The sequence below is a fragment of the Aquila chrysaetos genome, chromosome 9 (genome assembly GCF_900496995.4).
Source record: "Aquila chrysaetos chrysaetos chromosome 9, bAquChr1.4, whole genome shotgun sequence".
NCBI lineage: Eukaryota > Metazoa > Chordata > Aves > Accipitriformes > Accipitridae > Aquila > Aquila chrysaetos.
In genome coordinates, this window is record NC_044012.1 from 12,122,366 (window position 1) to 12,146,978 (window position 24,613).

At 41.5% G+C, this 24,613-nt stretch overlaps 1 protein-coding gene across 6 annotated transcripts in view; it reads right to left on the reverse strand.

Moving 5' to 3' along the window:
* The window catches only part of LRP3 (LDL receptor related protein 3), a 28,284-nt gene extending 20,004 nt beyond the window's left edge, over positions 1-8,280 (reverse strand). The window contains exons 1-2 of one of the 6 annotated variants that reach the window (XM_030024733.2): positions 7,894-8,228; positions 2,636-2,683 (exon numbers count right to left, since the gene is read on the reverse strand). In XM_030024733.2, the coding sequence (XP_029880593.1) occupies positions 2,636-2,683; positions 7,894-7,960 (115 nt within the window). In that variant the 5' untranslated portion in view covers positions 7,961-8,228. Of the gene's footprint in view, positions 1-2,635; positions 2,684-3,594; positions 3,935-3,959; positions 4,290-6,174; positions 6,216-7,893 lie in introns of those variants that run through there. The other 5 variants (XM_030024735.2, XM_030024736.2, XM_041125827.1 and 2 more) reach the window with 5 other exon arrangements.
* Between the last annotated feature and the right edge of the window lie 16,333 nt (positions 8,281-24,613).

The following is a 24,613-nucleotide window of genomic DNA, read 5'->3' on the forward strand; positions in this document are numbered from 1 at the left end:
ATTGCCAAAACGTCTAAAGGAAAGGGAAGTCTCTAAATAGAAAGGTACAGTCCTGGATTCTGAAGGCCTTATGATCAGCAACAACACACAAGAGCAGTGACAACATTTTTTCAGCAACTGTTCTATAACTCTATTTCTGCAGCCTTTCTGCACAAACCCAGAAGTGAAAACCCAATTTGCTATAAGCCCCAAACAGCTGACATTTTCCACATTTATAATTACTGAAGAAACGTAAGAGAATACCAATCCCTGGATTAGCAAACCAACCCACCAAAAATCTGAGATGGTACTTTTTAAAAAAGATAAATTCTGAAGACAGACAATAATTAATCTTTCATAGATTAAAAAAAAACTTTAAACAAATGCCAGAAAAGGTTTAAGTTCAGAGAGTTTCTCTCAAGCAGGCATAAATCTTAATGAGGCTCTTTCTGTAATAATCAAATTGATTTCATCTACTGTAAACAGCAGTAGATTCCCCCTGCCAGTTAAATATGCCACAAATACTTGCAAGAATGTTTCCAAAACTTTACATGAATAATATTACTCCCATTTTTGCAAAAGCGACTGTAACAGAACAGACGTCGAGCTCCACCAGAGGACAGTGCTGGGGGCACTAAACTGTGCAGGAATAAATTTTCAGACAATCCCAGCAGAAAATAAATCCTGCAGTTTCACACTCTTCTGCGATGCCCCAGGGTCTGCCCCAGTCCCAAGGGACACATCCCAACCATCTGCTCTGGGATACGGGATGGTTTGCACCTGCCCCAAGGAACCTTCTCTCAAAACCGAACACTTGGCAGTATACGCTTCCTCAGTAGCTATCTGATGGTCAGCAGGAAACTCTCCCCGAGTTCTCCAAATGCTCCCTCAAGGAGGGCTTGCACACGTTGCTTAATGCAGAACCTTTATGCCGGTAGAGAGAACAGAACTTAAGGCTCCCCTTCATTTTATCCAGTCTCCAGCAGGCTGCTTCTGCCCCGATATCAGAAGCGGCAAAGGCACACCCCAAGGGTTCAACTCGCTGATCTGACAAAATCCAAGCTCACACCCCGCTGGATCAACAGGCTGAACTGGCTCACCGTGAGCCTGGGGAAAGGCGACTCAGGGAGGACTGCTCCCTGTCAGCAGCAGCAGCTTTTCTGGCTTAAAGTCGTTGTATGAATACAGCCGAGACGGTGGCTCGACCTGCGTTCTCCGGAACTCATTATTTCTGCTATTACCAGCTTTCTGAAAAGGAACTACACTGTACCTTATTGTAGAGATCAATGCTGTAATAAGCTGCTTTGTCAGGAGGTGTTTAGGACAGCAAGCATTCCTCCCAACTTTCATCAGGGCTCCTAAGAAACATCTCCTATGAGACGATTCCTGGCAGGGTCATCTGCCTTACGACTGCACTATCCTAACCTGTTACCCTCCAACACACTGGTAAGAGAAGCTACACATGGATCACACTATTGCAATGACCTTTTATGATCATTTTTCTCCCCTGCTCCGGTTATGCTGTCATGAGACAAAGTAGCTCAAAACTGTATCAAGACAAGAAAACATGAAAGCTACAGTACTCTGAGGTTTTCAGCATACTTGAAAGAATAAAAGCCAAATGTTACAACTCTCTGTTTCTAGCAAAAGAACAGCATTAGAAAGCAGCAGAGCCAACTGTATGAAGCACTGTATATTTCAGGCCAAGGCAGTATCACCAATCTAGGCCAGCCACTGTATAATTACTCAAGTTACACTTTGTAAACTCACATACCATACAGCCAACGGATGGCAAACTCCATCAAAAGCCAAAGAACCATCCAGGCAGAACAGACTAGGACATAGATGACATTCTGGATTTTTTTCCAATGAAAGAATGGAAATACTGTGTTGCAAACAACACGTCCTATATGGTTCATCAACACTTCCCCTAAGCTAAATTTAAGGAAGTTACCTAATCATACAATTACTACCTTTTCCTGATTTAAAACTTGTCTCAGAGCCCAATGTTGACCTGAACGCTCAAGCTCCCACATGAATCAATCTACTGCCTTAGAATTATTTTTGTGTTTCCCCATTTCCTCTCCTCCTGTTTCCCTTATTTGGTTTCTCTGTTTTAATTTTAGTTGCAACCTCTTGGGGCATAAAGTATGCCTACCAACGCGACTGTGGATTTACAGGCACAAGAGGGCCCTTATCACTAAGGGGACCCTGACTGCAATGTTCCGGTAATGTCTGTAAGTCACAGTGTAACTTCCTTCTCTATAGCAGTACTAAGTGCTGCAATTCTGGTTGCATTTCCACTTTTGACATTCAAGAGACATTTTTAACATTCTTGTTTTAGCTCCCTCCGGGAATGGGCCACTGTCCCTGGCTTGATATTCCCAGGCACATTTCCTGAACATCGAGTTTTCCCCTGAACATATCAGCACGTACTATGACCTTAGCCTCAAGCTTATGATTTTTTCCTAGCACAGTGACACTGATGGAGTCTGTAACCCCAGGAAGACTTAGAAGTCCTGAACTTCCTAAAACGTCATTGTTACTCTCTCTCAAACAAAGGTCATACTCTTTTGTTAAAAGATCTCATCACGTAGGGAAGAAACTGTAACAACTCAAAAGAACAGTAAATACAAATAAGAAAAGTACGTCTTACCTAATGAGGTAACAGCACTTTCTATTTTCCCAGTCAGGAAGAGATTCACTGTGTAAAGACAGAAAAATAATGTTGATACAGGTTCCAGTGGCACAGGGTGGCAGTCAATAGTTAACCATTTCTAGGTGTTTGCTGGGGTGTTAATATAAATACATTACAGTCTTCCAACAAGAACTTTGCTTATCTACACAGGCAAGTCATGTAATCAGCTATTATCCTTCACCGTAGCTATAAAAAAGTCAATACACACTGTCAGTTTAGTATCTGTCAAATACGCTACCAAAAGAAACAACTGCCAATCTAGTCTAAGTTGTCTTCTGTAGGATTTTTTTTAATTGGGGAAGTCAGAAGAACAATTACACTGACACATTAATCATCACAGCTAGTCACTTGACCTGCTTAAATGCTGGAAAATAAATAATGAAATTATTATCTTTAAATATGTCTCCCCTCAACAAAGCAATGTTTGTTCCTCTCAGGTAAATGTCACCTTGAAAATAAACTGCTAAAGCTAACATGATTACCTTGACTAATCAAAGGCAATGAAGTTTTCAAAAAGGTCTACTGGTAAAATGAAAACAGGATGAGGCGGTGCTTGCAACACGCATCTGCCTTACAAATTAGTCTCCAAATACTTTTCACTTTCTCAGAAGTCTCCTCTCACAGTATATACCATTACAGTGATCTGGTAAGAGCAGTTATTGCCAAAAAAAAATTCTCCTGTGTCATTGTTGCTCCAGAGGTCAGCATTAACATGTCGTTCCGTATTAGTTTCCCCATACATTCTATAAGGCAGTTCTCTAACAATTACAGCGTACTTCACTAACTGCTCTCATTTTAGCAGTATTCTATAATCTACAAAGACAGCCTATTAATAAAATGACAAATGTTTAAAAGAATTAGAAAGGTTTAAAAGGTTACCAAAACTTCATTTACAACATCCCAGCCCAAGCACTCACTTTGGCTTTATTTTGCATGTGTTAAGTCCTAAATCTTTTTATAGCTGATCTGTTGGCAAGCATTTATTAAAAAAAAAAAAAAAAAAAAAATCATTAAAAAATGAACAATAGGAGATGAGAGGAAGAGAAACTGTCCCTGTTCCCAACAGTCACTTTGGAAGCTGCTGACAATTAACACCATTTATGCCTCAGAGTAGCATGTACGAGTGTGGGGCCCCATTGTCTTAGACACTATCCAAACACCACAAAACAATGACCCTTGCCCTGACCACCTTCTGGTATATCTTAAAGCAGCACCGGAGGAAAAAAATACCTAGCACTAAAGGGGTGGAAATAGAAAAGCTAAAAATGACCCCTTAGCTTGCCAGTTTGAGCCCAGTCATGGTTTTCAGTCAGTGGTGGATCTGAACTATCACCAAACTGCAGCAGCCCAGGTGCCCACAGCAGTCCTTCCCTCACTTAAATCTAGACGTCCGCAATTTGGAATTTTTCCCTCCTGAAGCCAGAGCTCCAAGAGCTAAATGCAAAGAGTGATTTCAGCAGGCGCACAGACTGCTACGGACCTCAGGCTGAGGCCAGGCCCTGCAAACCAGAGAGAACGACTGCTCCTGGTGTCACTCGTCGCAGAGCACATCTGGGTACCACCACAAGAGCAAGGGCAGCGACTTCTAGCTCCTTCTAAGTGGTTGCAGGATTGAGCTTTCAGTAATGCACAAGGGAAGGAGAATGCTGTGGCTTGAGAAGGAACAGGTCTGAGTTGTAGATTTGTGTCAATAAGCATTAACACGATGTTCAAAGGACCTTAACGGCACTGATTTTATATACATAATTAACGTACAGTAACATTTGTTATATGATAATAACAATGTGCCATGTAATTATTTCCTTTGTTTCACGGCGCTAGCTTGCTCCGATAGGTCAGTAAGCATACACAGGAGCAACACTACCATCCTGTACCAGGAAACAGCTTGGCTCCATTAACTCTTGCTCTGTGACAGAGCAGCACGTCTGTTTGTGACAAACCTTGGATCACAGCAATAACAGCAACACAACATTTTCTCACGCGGTATTAAAGCGCCGCTATTCCTGTAACCATAGTAATATAGTCATAAAGACTGAGAAGAAATTAACCAGTGATTAAGTCACAAATTTAATTTAATGAAAATTAAAATACTTTCTTTTGCTCCAAAGAAAGTACGTGAATATACTCTGCATAACTATTATCACCACAAGTGAAAGGAGTGTTTGAAGATGCATTGTATGGAAACGTCTGGGTCTGTACTACCATTCTACAATCTTTCTTCCCACTTCCTACCCAAACCTTCCCAATGGCCATAACAGAAGATGAGCTCCCAAGCAGAGGTTCCCTCACACGGCTGATGAGGGGGCCCTATGCCCTTTAAATAGAAATAAGTAGCATGAAGACAAGGGGTGTGACAGAGTGGAATCAGCCGACTCAGAGCCACATTACTTTCTTCTGAGGACTGTTAAGCCGACAGCCCTAGTTTGCTACCAGAAGGACAGTTATAGGCAGCTTTGCACACCAGACCTGGCAGATACCCAAGACAGACAACCCCCAAAAATGCTCTTTTACCTCTGCAAATGCAAAACATCTATTAGCTGCTGTTGCAAGCTCTTTGCTCGCATTTTCAAACTCTTTCACACTGAGAAGTCAGCAGTGAAGAACAGTTTTATTTTAAAATAAAGTTTAAGTTTCACATCAGGTACTTTGAGCAGCGACTGAATAAGCTTACAGTTTCCAGTATCTGTTTTCCTCGCTCTCAGTCTCAAGACCATCAAATCAAACCACAAGAACACTGTAAACCAGCATTTTCTGAACCACTCGGCTCTCAAAAGTGTCAGAGGCCCAAAATAAAGAACATCCATTCCCTGCCAGTTTTCTTGTCTCTTACCAAGACAAAATCTTGTCAAAATAAAAACAGGCGAGAGACTGGGGGTATACCAGAAAGTTTTCTAGATGGTCTTTTTCTTAACTGTTGGGCAGAGTTATGGGAAAGCCAGAAAAAACAGAAGCAGTTCAGTTGGCTTGAACTCCATGTAGGAAAGTTACTGTGCCATTCATTTGGATTGCTAAATAATTCTCAGGGTGAGGTTTTCAGCTGGGAAAGCAGTTATTTGGATCAAAAGGGAAATTTACATCTTGGCACCTCCGAACCAAATGACAGCTACCAGGCTTTTCCCACAGCCAGAAGGAGAGACATCAGCTTCACTGTTTTGACTACTTCCTATTTGATAACTTTCTATGTCCTCCAGAATTTCTCAGGAATGAGAAACAAAATGGCCTCGTGAAAGAACAGTTGCAACAAACCCAGTTCCAGTCTTTGGAGCAGCAGTTTACAGCTGAGGTCACATACAGCAATGGTCAGTGGCAGTGCATTGATACAGACACCAAACACCACATTACAGCCTACAGGAAAACAAAAAAGTAAAAGAAAAGAATGGCAAGAAGCAAGAACCAAAAATAAGGACGAAAGGAAAGGACAGACAAACAGGAAGTAAAACACAAAAATAGTTAAAGCAGCAGCATTATATTCTTATGGGTTCACTGAAGCAGAATACCTTACAAGCTTCCCACCTCTCATGTTTCTCAACTTCCACTACTGTCAGTTGTGCAAGGAATAGGAATAATACATTCCAGCTGAAAAGAAGAGCCAGACAGTGAAATTCTAGAAGTCATAGAAAGCAGAAATCTACTAAACTTTCAACCTGGCATTACCCACAGCTAAATACAAGAAGTGTTCTCACTTAAACTCTGGAGTTTACATAATCTTTTGTTATCTTATTAGTCATTTTAATAATAACCATGCTATTTCTGTCAAATAACAAAAGCTTTAACAAAGGTCTGACTGGGCCACTAAAAAAAAAAAAAAAAAATTCAGAGGTATGGCAAAAACTTGTATCTTTCTCTAACTTTAAATAAACAACGTGGCAGACGTTATCCTCATGCTGTGCACAACTCCGACATCCCTTTAAGTCTCTGCAAAAAAAAGTTGTAGTAGCTAGAACGGATGTTCAAACTATTTTGTAGTTTCGATAGCTTTTTACATTGCACTTCCGTTAATTAAAATAGATACATTTGAATTAACCAGAGCAGCTTTTAAACTTCAACTTCCTACATTTTTCTAGGCAAGCCCTGATGTTAAAAAACCACTCTTACAAAAATAGAATGAGCAGTCTGGCCACAGATACCCACTTCTGATCATTTATGTAACAAATCGCAACTGTCATTTGGGATTATTAAAAAAGAACTCTTATTAGCAAAGAGCTGTGGTTTTAGCCCACTCTAGTTCGAGAAGCTGTAACAGTTTACCAAACAACGGTCAGGAGAGTTCAGAGCAGCCCCAGCACCGTGAAGCTGCAGACGCCGCTTCCGACGACGCTGCTCCACCAGAATCTTTCGGCAGCATGCAGGAACGGAGCGGCCAGCGTTAATAACTCCCGATTTCTACGTGCCCCTGTTAAACACGCGGGGCCTTTCGCTCGCTCGTTCCAGTCACAAGCGCCAAGGCTTCTCCCCAACAAAAAAGCATCTTCCCTGACAGAAAGGGCTGACAGACTGGAAACCAGTAACACGCATCATCACGTTGCCATAACTTAACACCTGCTGCGAAGCAGAGCGGAGAGCAATTGCTTCAAGCAGAAGGGAGGGAGGAGAGCAGAATATGGCAGAGAAACAGGGGAGGGGAAGAAAAAAAAAAAAAAAAAAATCTTTTTCCACCCTGCCCCTCGGAGAGAAGCGACGTGCAGGCGAGCAACGCGACCGAGCGCCGGGCAGGCGAGGCGGCACGGCGGGCCGTTTCGTAACCGCCGCGGGAGCCGCTGCCCGCACCGCGCCTCACAAGAGTTAACAGTCTGAGGAAGGCACCAGTGATGCCTAAACTTTTTTTTTTTTTCCCGCCCCCCCCCCCCCCCAAGCGCTCTGCGGGGTTCCCGTAGCGGTTCCACAGCCAAGGGCAAAAGGCTGGTTTCCGCAGGGACCGGGCAGAACTCCGCTCGGCCTCACCCCCCCCCACACACACACCCCGCCGGGGAGCGGCCGGGCACGGCGAGCCGGGCGGGCGCCCCGAGGGACCCGCGGCCGCGCCGCCCCCCGCCCTGTTAGAGAGCGGGAGAGGGATCCGCCGACCCGGTTCGGCGTGTCGCCGTCGTCGTCCCGTCCCGCTCCCCACCCCCGCCAACTTCCCGTAGCGGCCGAGGGGGCCCGGCAGCCCCGCCGCAGGTGCCCGCCGCCCCCGGACATGCCCCGCCGCGCCGGGGAGCGGGCGGGCCGGCACTCACCCAGGCAGATGGCGGTGAGCGGCACCAGCGCGCCCTGCCGGAGCTCCGCGGCCGCTGCCTTCTCCATGGCGGGTCGCCGCCGCCTGCCCTTCAGCGCGGGGGGGAACCACGGCAGCTCCGCGCCCGCCTCGCCTCTACGCCGAGCCGCGGGAGCCGGCGGCGCGGCCAGCCCGCGGTGCCCCGGCAGGCCGGGGGGCCGGGAGCGGCGCGGCCGCCTGCCGCCGCCGCCGCAGCAGCACCAGCAGCAGCCCCATGGCCGGCCCGCGCTCCCCGCTCCGGGGCAGGTGGAAGAGGACAGACCGCAGCGCCGCCGCTCCGCCGCCGCCGCCCCACGTGACAGGCCCCGTGCGCGGCGGCGGCCGCCGGAGGGCGCGGGGAGCGCCGCCCCGCTCCCGCCCCGCCGCGCGCCCCTGAGGGCCGCCGCCAGCCGGCGGGCTGCGCATTCGGGAGCGCGGCGGCCGGGCGGAAGGGAAGGCGAGGGCCGAGCGCCCCCCGCGCGCGCCGCCGGCCGCCCGGCTTCCTGTCAGGCACGGGGCGCCCCGCTGCCGCTCCCGCCTCGGCCCGGCCCGGCCCCCCTAACATGGCTCGCCCCGCACCCGCGCCGGCAGGGCTCGGCAGCTCGTCTCCCCGCAGGGGCCGCCCCTCCGCCGCTTGGCCGCGATCCCCCGCCCCATGGCGGATTCCGCGCCCATCCTCCGCCCTCCGGCCCCCCCCCCCTTGCCGGAGAAGCTGCCCCTCTCGCGGGGCGGAGCGTAGCTCTGCTCCCTCCCCGCGCCCCGGCCCGGGGCCGCCGCGGCCCAGCCGAGCCGGCGCGTCCTCGCCTGACAGAGTTCCCCGTGAAGCTGTGCTGCGGGCCCGTGGGCGGCAGCGGGGGCTGGAGGAAGCGGCTGCCGGAGCCGCCTCGCCTCCTCCGCGGCTCGCGGCAGCGAACGCGGTGAAGGTTTTAAAGCGGCTGTCGTCGGTAACGTGCGGAGGGAGAGGAGCCCTCCCCAGAAACTCGGCTGTCCCCGGAGCTCTCCGCTCCCCTCGAAGCACGCTGCGGGTCGCTCGTCCGAAGGGATGGGACCCAGGTCCTTCCAGGCCCTGCGGAGCGAGAAACCGAAGTAATCTCCTCACACCGACAGGGTTACGTATCCACAGCAAGGCAGCGCGCTCTGGGTGAATAGAAGCGACGTAAAACCATCCTGTTCTGCTGAGAACGGACAAAGTCTCACGTGTTTACAACAGGCAGCGAGACGACAAAGTTAACTGCGCGCTTCATGAGCAGAATAGCAAAACAGCGAAAGACGCCCTTGTCCAGGTGACGAACTGCTAAAATGAACCGGCTCTACCTCACGGATCTCCTGAACTTTTCATTGTTTTCCCGCTTGCGGGGGCTGGCATCCTCCCCCAGAAAACCAGTACCAGCTCCTCTGTTGGTGGCACAGCTTCCCTCTTCCAAGGAGCACAGCCCCGACGGCGCTGCTCTGACACGGGTGCTGCAGCCCGCTGAGCAGCAGCTTAATTCGCCTACAGATACCAACAACAGAAAATTCTGTGACAGCACCTTTTCTTAAACTACACAAATGAGGGCTGTGTTACAGGGCACAGTTTAATCCTCCAAGGCAAAAATGAGGTCTTGCTGCATTTCACTATAAACAGAAAAATGTCCCTTACGTGCTTTAAAAAAATTGCATCTTTGCATTCTGTGGCTGTATCACAAGAGAGATACCAGACGTGCAGTCTATGGGTATTTACAACAGAAACTCTCTGGTCGCTAAATTAAATATCGATTGGTAAAATCAACATCACAAAACAATAACATACGTTATTGTACCCCGTTTCCCATGAAAGGGATGCAATTCCCAAGTAAAATTCGTATTTAAGTGGTTTCCATCCAACATTAAGGTCTAACTGCGCTTACGACACGCGCGCACACACACGGACTCAAAAGCACTGGCTGGCATGCCCTCCAGGGCGAGTTGCGGTATGTGCAATTCAGTTATAAAAACAGGGACTCAGTTATTCTGTCATCGATGGGTCCACGTTCAGCTCTTCGCTCTGACTAGACCTGGCGGAGTGATCGTATCAAAAGGGCAACGTTCTTGGGGAAGAATAGGAAAAGCAAGAGATGGCAGTAAGAGGAACTGGGATGCTGAGGTAAACCTGAGGCGTTTGCCAGCAGTGAACATTGCCTTTTTAGCAGCACGCACACCATGAGTAAGATCCTTACTAAAGAGATACAACAACATAAATTACAGTTGCTATGCTATATTGGAAGCATTGTACTGTTTCAAACTTCTGATTGTCATCTTAAGAGTGAGGTTTAGATCAGGTACTGCCCAAAACCAGGTTGAAAATAAGCACATGTGAGAATGCTAATAAGCTTGTGTCATAACAAAAGGGGATGCTGGGAGGGAAGCGAGTGGCCGTGGGGGGAGCTGGGTTTCCCGAGCCCGTGACAGGTAACTCAACCAGCTGTGTACATCATCAGGTCTCTCATACCGAAGGGCCATTTGATGCACACCAAGATACACATTCGGACAGGTATTTCAGATATTTGTTAATTATGCATGCCCCATCAAGGAAAACAACTGTACAACTCTAAACGTTTGTTTGTATCGTTGACATACGAGAGAAAAGGATACTTAATTTGCCTGGGGTGCCGTGCAGTTTAAAAATATTAATTAGAACTATGATCCTCATTTGCCCATAAGCTCATGAGTGTAATTTTAAACACACAGCTCAGTTAAACAATACTTTCAAACGTGTCTACAATAAAACCATTCCACAGAGCTAGGCTCATGGCACCGTATCTTGTTTAAAATTAATCCACTCAGCAGAAAGTTTCAGAGTCAGATTTGGCCAGGGAAATAGAGAAAAAGACCAAATTATAACATGGGAAAGAAAACACCAGGTAAGAAAGAAAAGGCAGAAACGGATGAGAAAATACCAGGCCAGGCTGAAACTATTTAAGGGCAACGGTGATGACAGATGCTTTCTGGAGTGTCTATGGGAACCAGATCGCATTGGATATAGAAAGCACATTAAAGTCGAAGCACAGACTCGGGCTCCCTTTTGCCGATTCTTATTTGACAGTAAAAAACTCTGGCAGAATGGTGAAACAGAGGGCTAAGGGCTTTAATGCCTGGAAACACCACAGTTCACCAAAGGACATCTCTCAGCACACTGAGATACTGCTTTAGGCCTTTTTATTTCAACAATATAAAGTGTGGCCACGGTAATATCTCGGGGGTTCAGGTGATCCTTATCTTTGCTGAGCTACAGACTTGTGCCTTATCTTAGCAGCCCTTTGATGGAATTATAATAATTGTAATTCACATTCGTCTATCACTCTGGATCTTAATGGATGCCTAATGGATGACTGGCCTGAGGATCAATAGTATCACGTCTTGTCTACTTGGGATGAGAGAACTGGATGTTAAAATAAATACTTTTACTATGCTAAAGATGCAGAAATAATGAGCAGATCAATACAAACAAAGTTTACCCGTAGGTGAGAAGGCCCCGCACGCAGCACGGAGGGGACCCGACTGTTCTGCAGATGCAGCCTACTTTACAAGTACATGCGTCTGCATGCTTTTTAAGTAGCATAATAAATCACACAACATTTTCCACAACTAAAGTCTTCCTAATCTAACCAGACAATTCTTAAACCTTTAATGGGCCTATGATTGTAAAATCATTTCGTCTGGGTTTTTGAGCAGTAATCTTCAAATTACGGGTCTGTAACAGCAATAATGGAATGTGTCATAAAAGAGTTTTTCCTCAGTGAGTCTATTATTGTAATAAAATAATGTATCTAGTCACCTCTATATTCCACATTAACCCTTTTTATGATAATTATGAGTAAAGTGCATCTCTCATTTCCATTAAATAATATCCTTGCATCTCACTGAAACAGTAGACTATACAGGACTGAAAGCAAAGCAACAGATGCACATTCTTTTTTAGCAGATTCTATCCATGCCACTAACTTGTTGTTAAGATAAAACCCACTCAGTTTAGAATTATTCTTATACTTCAGTGTTCAAGTAAGAGTAACTGAAAATTCTGAGTCCTGATTTTCAGTCACATACTTTTGTGTTCACAGAAATATATGTACAAATTAGAAAATTATATATGAAGTTACATATACATATGCTCTAGCAGAACCCATTCTAGGTGCTTTATTTCAGGATGATTTACAGATCATTTAAAAATCACTTTAAAAGAGTTACACCAAGCTGAACCATTGTTGCAAGCCAAGTGTCAAGCTTTCATATCCCGTTTCATTAGTAGAAGTTAAACATATATGCTGGAGCTACAGCCACATTCATTCATTTTAATGCTTTTGACAGAATTGGATCACAAAAGTCATGTAACACCACCAAAATAAAGTTCTGATAAAGTTTTACTGAGTGTAATCAAAGGATATTACAAGTTATTTTTTAAAAGACGCAGTAAAACGATGAAGATGATATAAAATGATACAGCAATGTTGACAAAGAGATTATGGATTTCATCAATATTAGTACTAAAAATGTTAAAATAACTTGGAACCTTATCCTGTCCATGTGCGTAATCTCTGTCTTAGCCTGACTACATATAATTTTATTACATTTTCCACATCAGCTCCCTCAGTATCTAATTTTTGTAACTCATAAAAGCTTATGCTTCTTTTTTAAGCATCTCTTTCTTTGGATTAATCTGGGTGAGATTTCTTTAAACTAAGACTATAATTTTACCTGTTCTACAAGTACTTTCTATGCATTTCTCTCTTTTTCACAATAAATCAGTTTCAATGCAAAGGTAGCACAGAGTTGTGTAGATAAGCAAGCCTGCAATCACATATATTTTAATCACCACCATTCTCTTTTGAAGCCTGGCATTAAAGAAAAGTTGGTTAGAAAACACTAGGTGTGGCAACATGCATTATTTGTCTCAACCTCACAGTTTACCGCTAGCTTTATTTTCACAAGGGTTCATATTGCACCACCATACAACACTATCTGGCTGGATTTAATAAGGTTTACATTTAGTGACAACTACATTCTCCCCGAAAGGAAAGAAAATTTTCAAGGCTACTTCACTGCACCGACTTTAATGCTATTCCTGTCTTGATCCATTACAGATCATTACTAAACTTCACAGTGAACTATTTTCCTTATTCTTCTTTAGAAATTTATTATTCATGTATTCTATGAAGATCTGAAAAAAACACATTGTAATTCACATTCATTTTATGAAATGTGATGGGAATAAATATAAGCATCTCAGTATTACAGAAAAGCGAATCCAAATTTTTTGATGGAGAAACACTATAATAAGATCACCAATGTATAGGCATTTTTCCAAAGAGAGTGCAAAGCTGTGATATTCCTCTGTGACACTCTGAACGTTCAATGAAATCCTGAATTTCTATCAAGCAGACCAGATTATGAGTAGCAATTACATTAGGGTAATTGCTTGAAAAATAAAATAAAATCATTCTCTCTTGAAAGGGTTCAGTTGTCTTTGTAACTACTATCAAGGCAGCATTAATTACATCTTCATTTTTTTTTATATTTGTAACTTAGCTCTCTTAACAAAACTGAAGCTCTACATAACCTGCTCCATTAAGTAAATTAGGTCTCATTTTTATTTAACAGTGTTATTGAGATCAGAGTTTTGAAACATGCAGCATAATTACAGAAGAGGATTCAAATTGTCTTCATTTCCAATCCTTACAGAAATAATTTGAGGAAGTTTATCAGGGTTCCTTATCAAAATCATTAAGCTGCACTTTATCTGTAAGCTCCACTGGACAGCAAGTCATTCTGGACACCTGAAAGAGAAAGCCAGGCCAAGACCAGCACCGATTTATTTCTCTCTTCTTTTTGCCTTTAAATATTTTCAACATGATTCAGTTTTAAAAGTATAATCTCATGGCGCTGTTTGATGTCAGCAATTATGCCAGTTGTTTCACAAGGCTCTTGTCTTTCACCTGCCAATATACACACTTCACTGACTGCAGTACGCTCCCCAGCTCTGCTTCCCGGGATCCTTTGAGCACCTTCCCTGTCCTGCCACGTTGCACAGAGGTTCTGCAGCTTACACAAGTACAATGAGTTCCTACAAATTTCACTTGTGACTCCACAGTAAAAGGCTATTTCAACATCACACCACACCTCCTACCTCTCCGGTGACTTTATCATTTAATAACTGTATTTGGATTGATTTAAACTGTGGCGATGCTAGTTTCTATTATCTACATACTACAAAAGCACCGCAAGACAATGTGAGTCCCCTGATCTACTAAGATGCTAAGCTGATTTCTCTCTTCTGCCTGTTCCTTCATACCTACTGATGAGCTGAGTTCGGATGTTTTAGTTTAGTTTACGATAAATCCTTTTATGCTTTGGTTATGCTAGGGGCTTACTCTCTCTGGTAGCTGGAGTCATTAAAGGATTTACTACTCTCCGTGACATACAAAATCTTCGGTAAATGAGGGCTAAAGTAACTCAGAAGTGAGTCTCTTCTGCTTGTAAATGATAGAAGAGCAATGCCAAAATAAGGCTGAATCACATTTCAGGTGTGTGAATGCATTTTCAGATTCCCCTTCACATACAGAAATTAAGGGAAATAATGGGCTCAGTAAGGCCTGAACTTGTCTTTATTACTTTACTTCTTTTCTACAGTAGAAAATGAAACAAACTATCAATACATTCTTAGTCAAACATGCACTAGCTGCATGAATTACTACAGACTTATTTTAGAATTTAAGTAGGAGATCAAACAGATTGGAATTAGAAACATGAAAGCTCCTCTAAATCACAGGATGAACACAGTGAATGTGCATTAAAACTATCTCCTAGGGAGAGAACAAATATTTTCTTTGCTCAGTATGTATATTGTTATCAGAGCAGATGAAAATAGCCATATGAGGTTGCTCAGCGACGTGCTTCCAGCCTCCAATTCTGTTTTTTTTTAATTAAAAAAAAAAAAAAAAGAATAGAAATTAAATAAGGTGTTGCATGGACTCCGGCATATCTAAAATTAAGCATGCATGGAAAAGCAAAACATATAATTAGGACTGAACAGACACCTTCAAATGAGTTCAGCAACTGGCTTTTGTACTCTGTGGAGAAGGGCTGGACACAGCTGCAACACAGATGGAGAGGCTGCAGAGCAGCTCCCCTGTCACGCTACCCTGTAGTGTTCTCACCGCCAGCCGAGAAAATGCTCTCTGGTCTAACATTACCCATTGGTTGGGAACAGTAATAATTTTTAGAGCTGTCTTCAATCCATTCTTATGACTGAGAAACTTGTGCAAAGACTTAAGACTGATATAAATGAGCCAGAGCATGAGGTTCAGCAAGCTGACGTTTGAGTAATGGTGCAGCAACTCAGAGCTGGTGCTCTGCCAGTGCCACCTGCAAGCGCTGGGGTAAAAATCACTGCAATACCCACAGTACAATTCTGAACTGGACTCTTGAGCACTGCAGCAATTCCACTAAATATAGTTATAGTTCATACTATCCAATATACTTACAACAGACTGCCATTTTACTTGTATCCAATTACCAGGAAATTGTGCAGGAAAAGCACAACAGAGGGTAAGGATAACCAAGCTTCTCATCCTTCATTGACAGTTAAATAATTTTTCATTTTCTTTCTGCTACTCATTGTGTCACCAATACCTAAAACGTAGCTGCTATGGCTACTCTTTTTCACTAAAATTTGGCCCAGACACTTCTTAGAGGCTTTATTTGGTCCTAGAGAATGTAACTTGTGTTCCACCTGTCTCAGGGGTTATCGCTAACACTGATTTATGGCTTAATTTCCCTTATTTGTCTACTATTGTTATATTTTTAAAGTTCCAGTGGCATGTTTTTGAGTATAAACTTCTGTTAAACCCATTCTGCACAAAGCATTGCACTTCTTATTCACTGCAATAGCCCACATAGTTTTAAAAGTCCTAATGATTTTACAGTATGACAGTATCCTTGGAATCAGCTAAAATCATTATTACTAACAGTTCTTCCACATTTTTTTCTCTAAGTTCTCAATACATATTCATAGCACAATGATTTTTGGGTTCATAAAAGTGCAAATTACAGGTTATTTCCTAAAAGATTGCAAAGCTCCTCTTAACATGCATAGACAGAAAACAGCAAAAATTTGGAACTATGCATCAGTGAGGCTGTTCCACAGGAAGAATGAGAAAAGACATAAAGGAACGCATGAGCTCACCTACAAAAGTCTCCCTGTTTTTCACAGGGATAATACAGCCAGAGTCATTGTCTTGTATTAATAAGGACACAAGGATGACAATGTATTGGCTCATCAGGACAATAATCTGTTCAGCTAATTTCACTAAAAGTCAAAGCAAGTTTAAAGCACCAGGAAACAGAAATTCCAACATGTGCTCACATGTGAATGTCAGATCATTATGCAGACTGTGTGTTGATACTTACCATGTAAGGGATACAGGACATGTAGAGTCCGTTGCTACTAAGTCATGAGGTATGTTTCCATGATACAAAAAGCTCTGCACTCTTCACTGTGACACACTGAATAAACAAACACTGCCTCTCTGGCACCTCAGTGATTCTACCAGCTGTTGGCAGCAAGAATGGCTATTTATTGTGTAAATAGTGTCCCAAACAAAAACTGGTAGCATGTCATCAAGGATGGTGGGCTAGTAGCTACAGATAGGAAATTATACCTGCCCTGAAGGTGTAATGATTTCATCTGTGTTCCTTGCTGCTTACGCTATTTTTTAGTATTGAACAGTGTACAAAATCTCTAAAAAGTAAAAGCTGTCTGAAGCATGCAAGTGAACTCTACCTGGTTAATATAAAACCTAATAACATTTTGACAAACAAGCATGCTAATTCAGACCACTTTACTGGCAGAGATGAAAAAAACAAAAAAAGAGGATAAGCATAAGCCATGGAACAGAACTAATGTCAGAGATTTGCAGAAGAATCAAAGCTGCTTCAACCTTCAATGGAGCTTAAAACCATGAAAAGTCAGATTTTCTTTTGCATAAAGAAAACCTCATAATCCAATATACCCTTTAACTATGACTCAGAGCTATGGATGCCAGTTGTATGTTCTGACCAAAGCATGAAAATAAAAGGAGAGCCTGTGGTAAACGGGCTGAAGAACGTGAAGGGAAAATCATTGCAACAATTGTGTAAGAACCACATCATAAGAAAGTAGCTGAATGAACAAGACAGCAACCCTGTGGATTCATACACACATAATCTGTAAGTGTGCCTGGAGAGAAAAAAAAAAAAGAAAAGAAAGAGAGTATGAGGATACTTAGTGATTTAGAGGGTCAAACTGTTTTAAGAAAGCATAGGTACTTGTTTTTGCAAAGCTTTCGAGAGATTTTTGAGAAGTCTTTCACACGATTTAAGACCTGGACTATGTAACTGTACACATTGTTATATGACAACATATGTAAATACGATGCCAAACAGAGGCAGTAAAATATTTGTCAAAAACTGAAAGACAAAGTCAAGGAAAATGTGAGAAAATTCCTGCCCTTGCATTTCCCTTTTTCTGAAGGTAGAGTCATCGGAGATCCTCCTTCATATGCATCAACCTCTCACACAGGATCAATGGTACTCCCCTGAGCTGACATTTGTTTATTTATCCTTGAGGGCAACAGTAGCATGGTTGCATGCACTACTGCCCCCAGATGTCATCCCTTCCCAGAATATTAACTGGAATGTTTTGACAGCCACGTAATTTCCTTAATTGAGTGGGAGATGAAGGTGCCAGATAGAGAAGCCAACTAAATTAATGAAAAGTATTATTGTAACAGAAATAAGGAAATAAAATTGAAAAAAGTTACAATAGAACAACTTAATATCATATCCATCAGCATCTGGAGTAGTAGGCAGATGAACGGGAATGTTACAAAACAGTACCTACTTAAAATCAGAATTATATTAAGGTAATTTTACCTTTCCTAAATATATAATTTCTGTACAGAGTTCTCAGCCTGGGAAATCTCAAAAGTAAACAGATGTTCCAAAGGGTGTGGGGGGAGAGGAGGGAGGGAGAACACCGCAACAGGCAACAATAATAAAAAACAATTTATACATGGGTTTCTCTATATTTATACATTACACGTTTATGAATTCTCTTAAACAGAAAGCAGTCAAGCTGGTAGACAGAACCAGCAGGGTCGCAAATTCTAAATTAAAAGTAGGTAACAGAAAAGTACTTTGATCTTGTACAGATTTGAGAGGAGTTCAGGGTAACGCAATATACGTACCACAGAAATTTCCATGATACCCTGATTGGCATATGCATTTAGAGCTATTAGCGTTCAAATATCCTTCATTATAGCACTTTTTCCCATGGCAGCATATTACTTGGTTCATCCATGTCTGGGGAGGTGCTGTGAAGATTAAACCAGTTTTAAAACCTATTTGAATAAAAGAAAAGTATTTATTTATACTTAAATTTGTATTCACTTTGTCAGAATCATTTATAGACAGGTTGTGTTGATTTTTCAGTTACTAACTCAACCAACCAGTTGGGATTTCACTGTAATTAGCTTTTATGAATCTATCATTATTCACAGACCATCTTAGAACAAATGAACAAAAATATTTTTATGCATTCATATTGTTGAGTACTAAAAATATGGCAGCTCACGTATAATTTTCATGCAATTTAGGAAAACATATGCATTTTAAAATATTTTTCTGCTAGAGTAACTTGTCAACTTTCATAACTGAAAATAATTACAGTAATTATTTTTTTAATCTTACTTATGCAATGCTCTTCTGCTCTAACTACAGAAAAATAGTGGTAGTTATGTCCATAAAAATGGCATTGTACTAGCCTGGAAAAAAAAAGTGATCCAAAGAGATAATATTTAATACCATTTTTTCATTAGCCAACATGGCATTGATCCATTTCCACACCACAGGTGTAGCAATCACAAATTCAATTCTTCTTGTCTCCCCTATTGCAAAGAACTTTTGTATTCTGATTAGTTCATTTGTTCTCAGTCCTACGTTCACTGAACTTAATGGCAAAGCAGTGCCCATTGATTGCAATCATACAGAGGTATGAATCACAAAGGCTTCCTATTTCTCAAAAGCAAGGCACACTAGCAAATATTTAACTGCCAAGCAATTTTAAATATTTCATCCCATGTCTATAGATTTACTGAAAGTACAGTAATCCCAGTTGGAAACAATTACAATTACTCACTGCAGTGCCCACGTTTAGCTCGGCATAAGTCTAGCTATATTTGCAGGCAATTTACTTGATGCATTCCAGCACAGAAGGGCTCATTAGAATTTCTGCAAAGCTCTGTAATGTCCAGAGTTCAGGGGACAAAAAGTTAATGCAAAAAACATTAGAGATACATAAATCTTGATGTGCAAGTATTCACAAATTTAATATTACCACAACATAACTTTGTTTCAGAAATATCTGTATTCACTGAATAAAGTATGCTGTCTTCCTTATGGACAATTTTCACTTCAGTGGTCATTACTGAACATTCTTCCTGAAGTTCTTCACAGGGAAGAACAGACACAGAGCAAAGATCTGGATCAATTTCAGATTGTACAGTATCAACCAAGAGCTATGCAGCCAAATTAGCTATGATCAGTGTCAGGCAGGCCTAAAGCCAGTGGTGCCAAGACAGCCCCAAATCTATTTTTGCACTCTCCTGAGGGCCCTGCATTCAGAGTTGCTGAAATACAGAAACCAGCAGTAGCTGCATAATTAATTTATGTGAAAACGTTTGGAAATTATTAAGTCAGTCAGAGATTCAACAAGATGGTATCAAAAGAAGTGACCAAATCCTCCTCTTATTTCCAGTCATGTAACACCAAATTTGGACCACTGCATCTAAACTACAGTGTTACGGGTCTTACTAGCACCTTTTTAAGACATATGCTAACTCATAGCAGCCTTGGGCTCCTAATAATTCCACATTTCTGTTTGCAACTACTAATTCATTAATTCTCCCCTAATCTTCCAGGTTCCATTTCCAGAGAACGCAGCCAGAGAGACTGCCAGAAGAAATGGCAATTGACCTCATGGGAAACAATATTAAAGGAGCACATGAAGCTCACCCTGTCCTTGCTGCCTTAGAACAGGGGCAGATTTTGGCCATGGCAGCCAAGGCAGTACACTCATTTTGACCAAGTGCCCCAAGTTAACTATTCACTGAATGGTTTATTTTTCTGGGTAGTCAAAGAACTGCAGGACACAGAGATCTGTATATCTTCTCAGCTGGTTAGAGTTGAGAAGTAAAAATCTTGAGGGTTTTTTTTTTTTTCATTCAATATCCAAACTTCACATACTCTAGTTTCATTTAAGGAATTTGCTAGAAATACCTTAGATACATTTTCTCAGGCAAAAGAAAAGGATGTCATGTGATAATGGTACCTGAACAGTCTGCATAATCGCAACCTTTATCACACATGTGTGTGCAGTTATAGTGATTAAGGACACACAGCTCATACTTTAAAGGACATTCTATTAGAAAACAAAAGAACAAACTTTAGAACTCAGCTAATATAGATAATGCTGTACAAGGATGGGGTCTGGGTTCCTTTAAAGGTAGAGAAATAATAGGATATTGGTACCCTGCTCAATTAAGATAATGCATCAATGCATATTTATTACATAAAGATAACCCAAATGACCATGAGAAGCACTGAATAAAAGAACATAACCCACACCAGAGAAAAAACAGAGTGATTCTGTTCTGCCTGAAAATGACATGCAAATTCATATGTTAATTTAAAAAAAAAAGTCTAGTACTGAAAATAATAGCCACTTAGGACTTGCCAAACAGAACTGGCTTAACATGTTATTTGACAATTTCTGTTATTGACAGTAAATATTTATTCTAACAGAAAAGCACTATATGTAATATAATTCATTAGAAATAAACACACAAAGTTAATTGAATAGTTTATATCAAACATTTTTCCAAATATTAACCTAAATCCATAATAATTAGGGACGCTCTAATAAATTATTTCTGGGCTATGATGTTCTAGCATGTTCATTCAGCGAGATATGTCAAATGAAATTATAGGTATAAATGGTCATGTTATTTGCTCTTACAATAGATTTGACCATTACATTTTGTTATCATAGGAGAAAAACAGAGAAAGATTTTTAATGTATATAGTATACATACTAAAAAACACATTTGTTTAAAAAATCATCTAGAAACAATACCTAATCAACCTATATGTCATAAAAAGCTGTAGTTCAGATGACAATTTCAAAATACTTCTTGTGTTAAAATATTATCAAGAGATTTTCAGAAAAACTCAGCACTCAACAGTTTCCATTGACGACAATGAGAGCTCAACACACGCTTCGGCAGGAATAACATGAGGGCTAATTGTGTTTAGTTGTAAGTAAAGAATAATCATAAATACTACAGCAGATAAGGACAGATATTGTTGTTTTGATGGCACTGCACAGTTAATAACACAGGAAAATCTCTACCCACACAGCTTGAGTTGATTCATCTTTTCCTCCCTTCATTATGAATCAGATTCTTTATTATCTTTTTATTGAATGAAAACCTGACTGCTGCAGAGTCAGTGGGAGTTTTGCCATTGACGTCAGTGAGGTCAATTCTTGATTACCTCACAAACTAACATTAAAAATATCCTTGTATATTTAAACCTTAATCATAGCTTAACTACATTTTTTTGAAGGAAAGACCTGTTGCAAAAAGGAAAGACAGATGCCTCCCTGTTTCATATATCTCAGGTGTTATCTTTCAAATGACTTAAAACAGAGATAAGTTGCTGACTTTTCTGTTGTTGCTGAATGCATTATAACTTGCATGCCAGCCCTTCCAATGCATGAAACAGAAGTTCCCACAACCACGTTAGTAGTATGTGTGTGCCCGTGCAACCTGTGTGATCTTACATCTCTAGAATTATAAAGGCAACGTCCTGGAACAAGGCTCATGCAGATGAACGGAGAGCAAACCACTCACCTGCAGGGATCGCGCTACAGGTTCCACAGGTCCGTCTGCACCTCACTACCTTAACCATAATGAAAGAGATGTACAGAGACCGAGCAGAGACCACAGCCATTAATAAATATCTTCAAAATATACTAAATTTGAACTCATTTGAGAATTGAAAGGCTCTTTGGCTGAAAAGGAATGTTACATGTAGAAGGCCTTAATATTGTAGATTTTATTTCATAGATGTTAACAACACTTGCCCTTTGCTCAAGGTAATTGTTTTTAAAATAGTTCTCAAAATGAACAGTAAGGCCATATACATGTAATAGAGTTTTAAGCAGCATTTTTACAGGCATGTATTTCTTACTGCAAAGTTCATCTTCAGACCACCTGGACCACACTTACTACATGGGTCTCCTGTGACGTCAGGCTGCATAGCTTTCAAATCTATACTACTCCTACACAAAAACAAGTTATAGAAATTAATTTTTATGTATAGACATTTGTTAATCCATTTAAATCCTACTGGAACAGAAATAGAAGGTTAAGCTGAAAATAAACTGAATTGTAATGGCTTCACCATCTAATAAAACAAATCCAAATTGCCAAGATAGGCAATGTACATTTAAAACATGAGAAGTGAAAACACCTTCAAGAAAGTAAACTTCGGAACATGAGCCAAGCATAGCTAATGAAACCATGTTTTTCAGAGTGGTCGAAGAACGTCTCCAAAACTGCCTCACTTCTCCCACTGGTCCCACAACCACATTTTGTGGCTATGGATTTCAGCCTTTTGGCTGAAAAATTCTCCGTTTTGCTGCAGGAAGGCACATAACTTGCAATTTTTCTAGCTAACCTGTCTCCCTGCTTGAAGAATCTTCATTTTCATCCTGAACTGAAATACAGCCAAGCTTTCAAAAACTCTTTTTTTTTTTTTTTTTTCTGTCTATTCAGGTGTACTTATGAGCTGGGTTGACTGGAGAATGGAGCAACACAGGTCCTAAATGGGAAGAGCCTAAATTGCTCAGTGCCCATCTCTTACTCTCTCTGCTGCTGCCCTCTGTTGTGTTTTCTGTCTTTTAAGTGACACTCTATGGGATATCCATCTCTAAGTTCACAGGCTGGTTTTACCTCCATAAAGGTCTGGACTGTAAATATCAATAGCAGAATACACACGAGGGACTGAACTGCTGGGTGACGGCGGCAAGTCACTTTCTTCTCAGTAAGACACCTTAATGTCACTGCTTATTTTGTAAGAACAGACAATTAAAATCTTACAACAAGCCTACACGTAACAGGTATAATTTCTGCAAATTACTTACAAATTAAACCGTCCATCCCAATATTTTCTGCAAGCAGCAAAGCAATAACTGGAAAACGTCTTTGTTTTCCAATATGCAGACTGCAGTATCCCAGATAGTCGTGTGCCCCGTCCCTCCCTGCCCCCTGCAAAGTTCAGAGCTGACATATTACACTCTGGCAAATCCTTTCATGACACATACATCACATCACATTATACAGGCATGACACCTTGTAACTGGACATGCCTGTCGAAGCATGACATATCACAGAACAGCGTGTCAGGAAATACGAAAGGGCAGTCTTACAAACTGGGGTTAACAGGCAATGTGGCTTCACTTGATGTTTTCATCAAATGTTTTCACCCAAATCTTTGTGAATAACATGCAGACAGCAATGCCAGCTCACAGGCAAACTGGAAAATATTTTCCCCTAAGCCTATAGTCACTGCTGCAATAAACAGCCACTAAACATTTGACTGCCTTTAATATTTTCCTTCTTTAGGCAACTGTCCCTATGATAAAGATGTCGCCAATATGGACATCTGCCTGCAGGAGTCACTTCACTTTTTCCTATTCACAGACATGGAGAAATGAAAAATTAAATTTGATCAGGTCTATATGTGAGAGTTCAAACCCTGAGCTGGAAATCACCAGAGGCTGGTAGGGTATTCTGGCAAAATATCACTGCGTGTTTGCCCTATGCTTATGTTCTGCCCTAGACATGTGGTATTGGCTACGGTTATAGAGAGGACACTGGGCTAGATGCACCTTTGGTCTGATTCAATTTGAGTATAGTTATTTTCTTACGTTAAGTGATACTTAACATACTCAACTTCACTGAGTCAGTATCACAAAGTCACCATGACTGTGATAAGTTCTGGGTATAATTTCACAGAACAAGCTGGTTATGAAACTCCTAGGAAAATTATTAGTCACAGCAGCACAGGAGTTAAAGATTTTCTGGAGCAATTCCTGCCACTTTGAGAATTCTTTAAAATGTCAGACACTGGTTTTTTATTTCAACATTTCACATTATTTTTATATAAATGCTAAGCTGTTGAGATATTACTTCACATGTTGTCCTTCTATAGCACCTTGATAGAATCTCAGCAGCTGATTCTCAAGAACAGGTTAGTTTTGTGCTCCTAATTCAGCTATAAATCAATAATGGGTACAAATTATGGAGGTTTTGGCAACTGTCTAAGGTAAAAGCTTATTAAAAACATACTTACCAGGATAACTTAAATCTATTACCCTACAGCTCCTTAGAGGTACTGTATATGCTGTGGTTAAGTTGAATAAAGTATGCCAATATATCATCTTTTTCCACCACTGGTGTACACCTTACACATGCAAGTCAACTATTAAGTGCTGAAATTATGTCAGTTAGACACCAAAAGAGAAACACCTGCAGCAGCAGCAGCTGAGAACAAAGCTAGGACCTAAGCTGACACCTCTTGAAATGTAG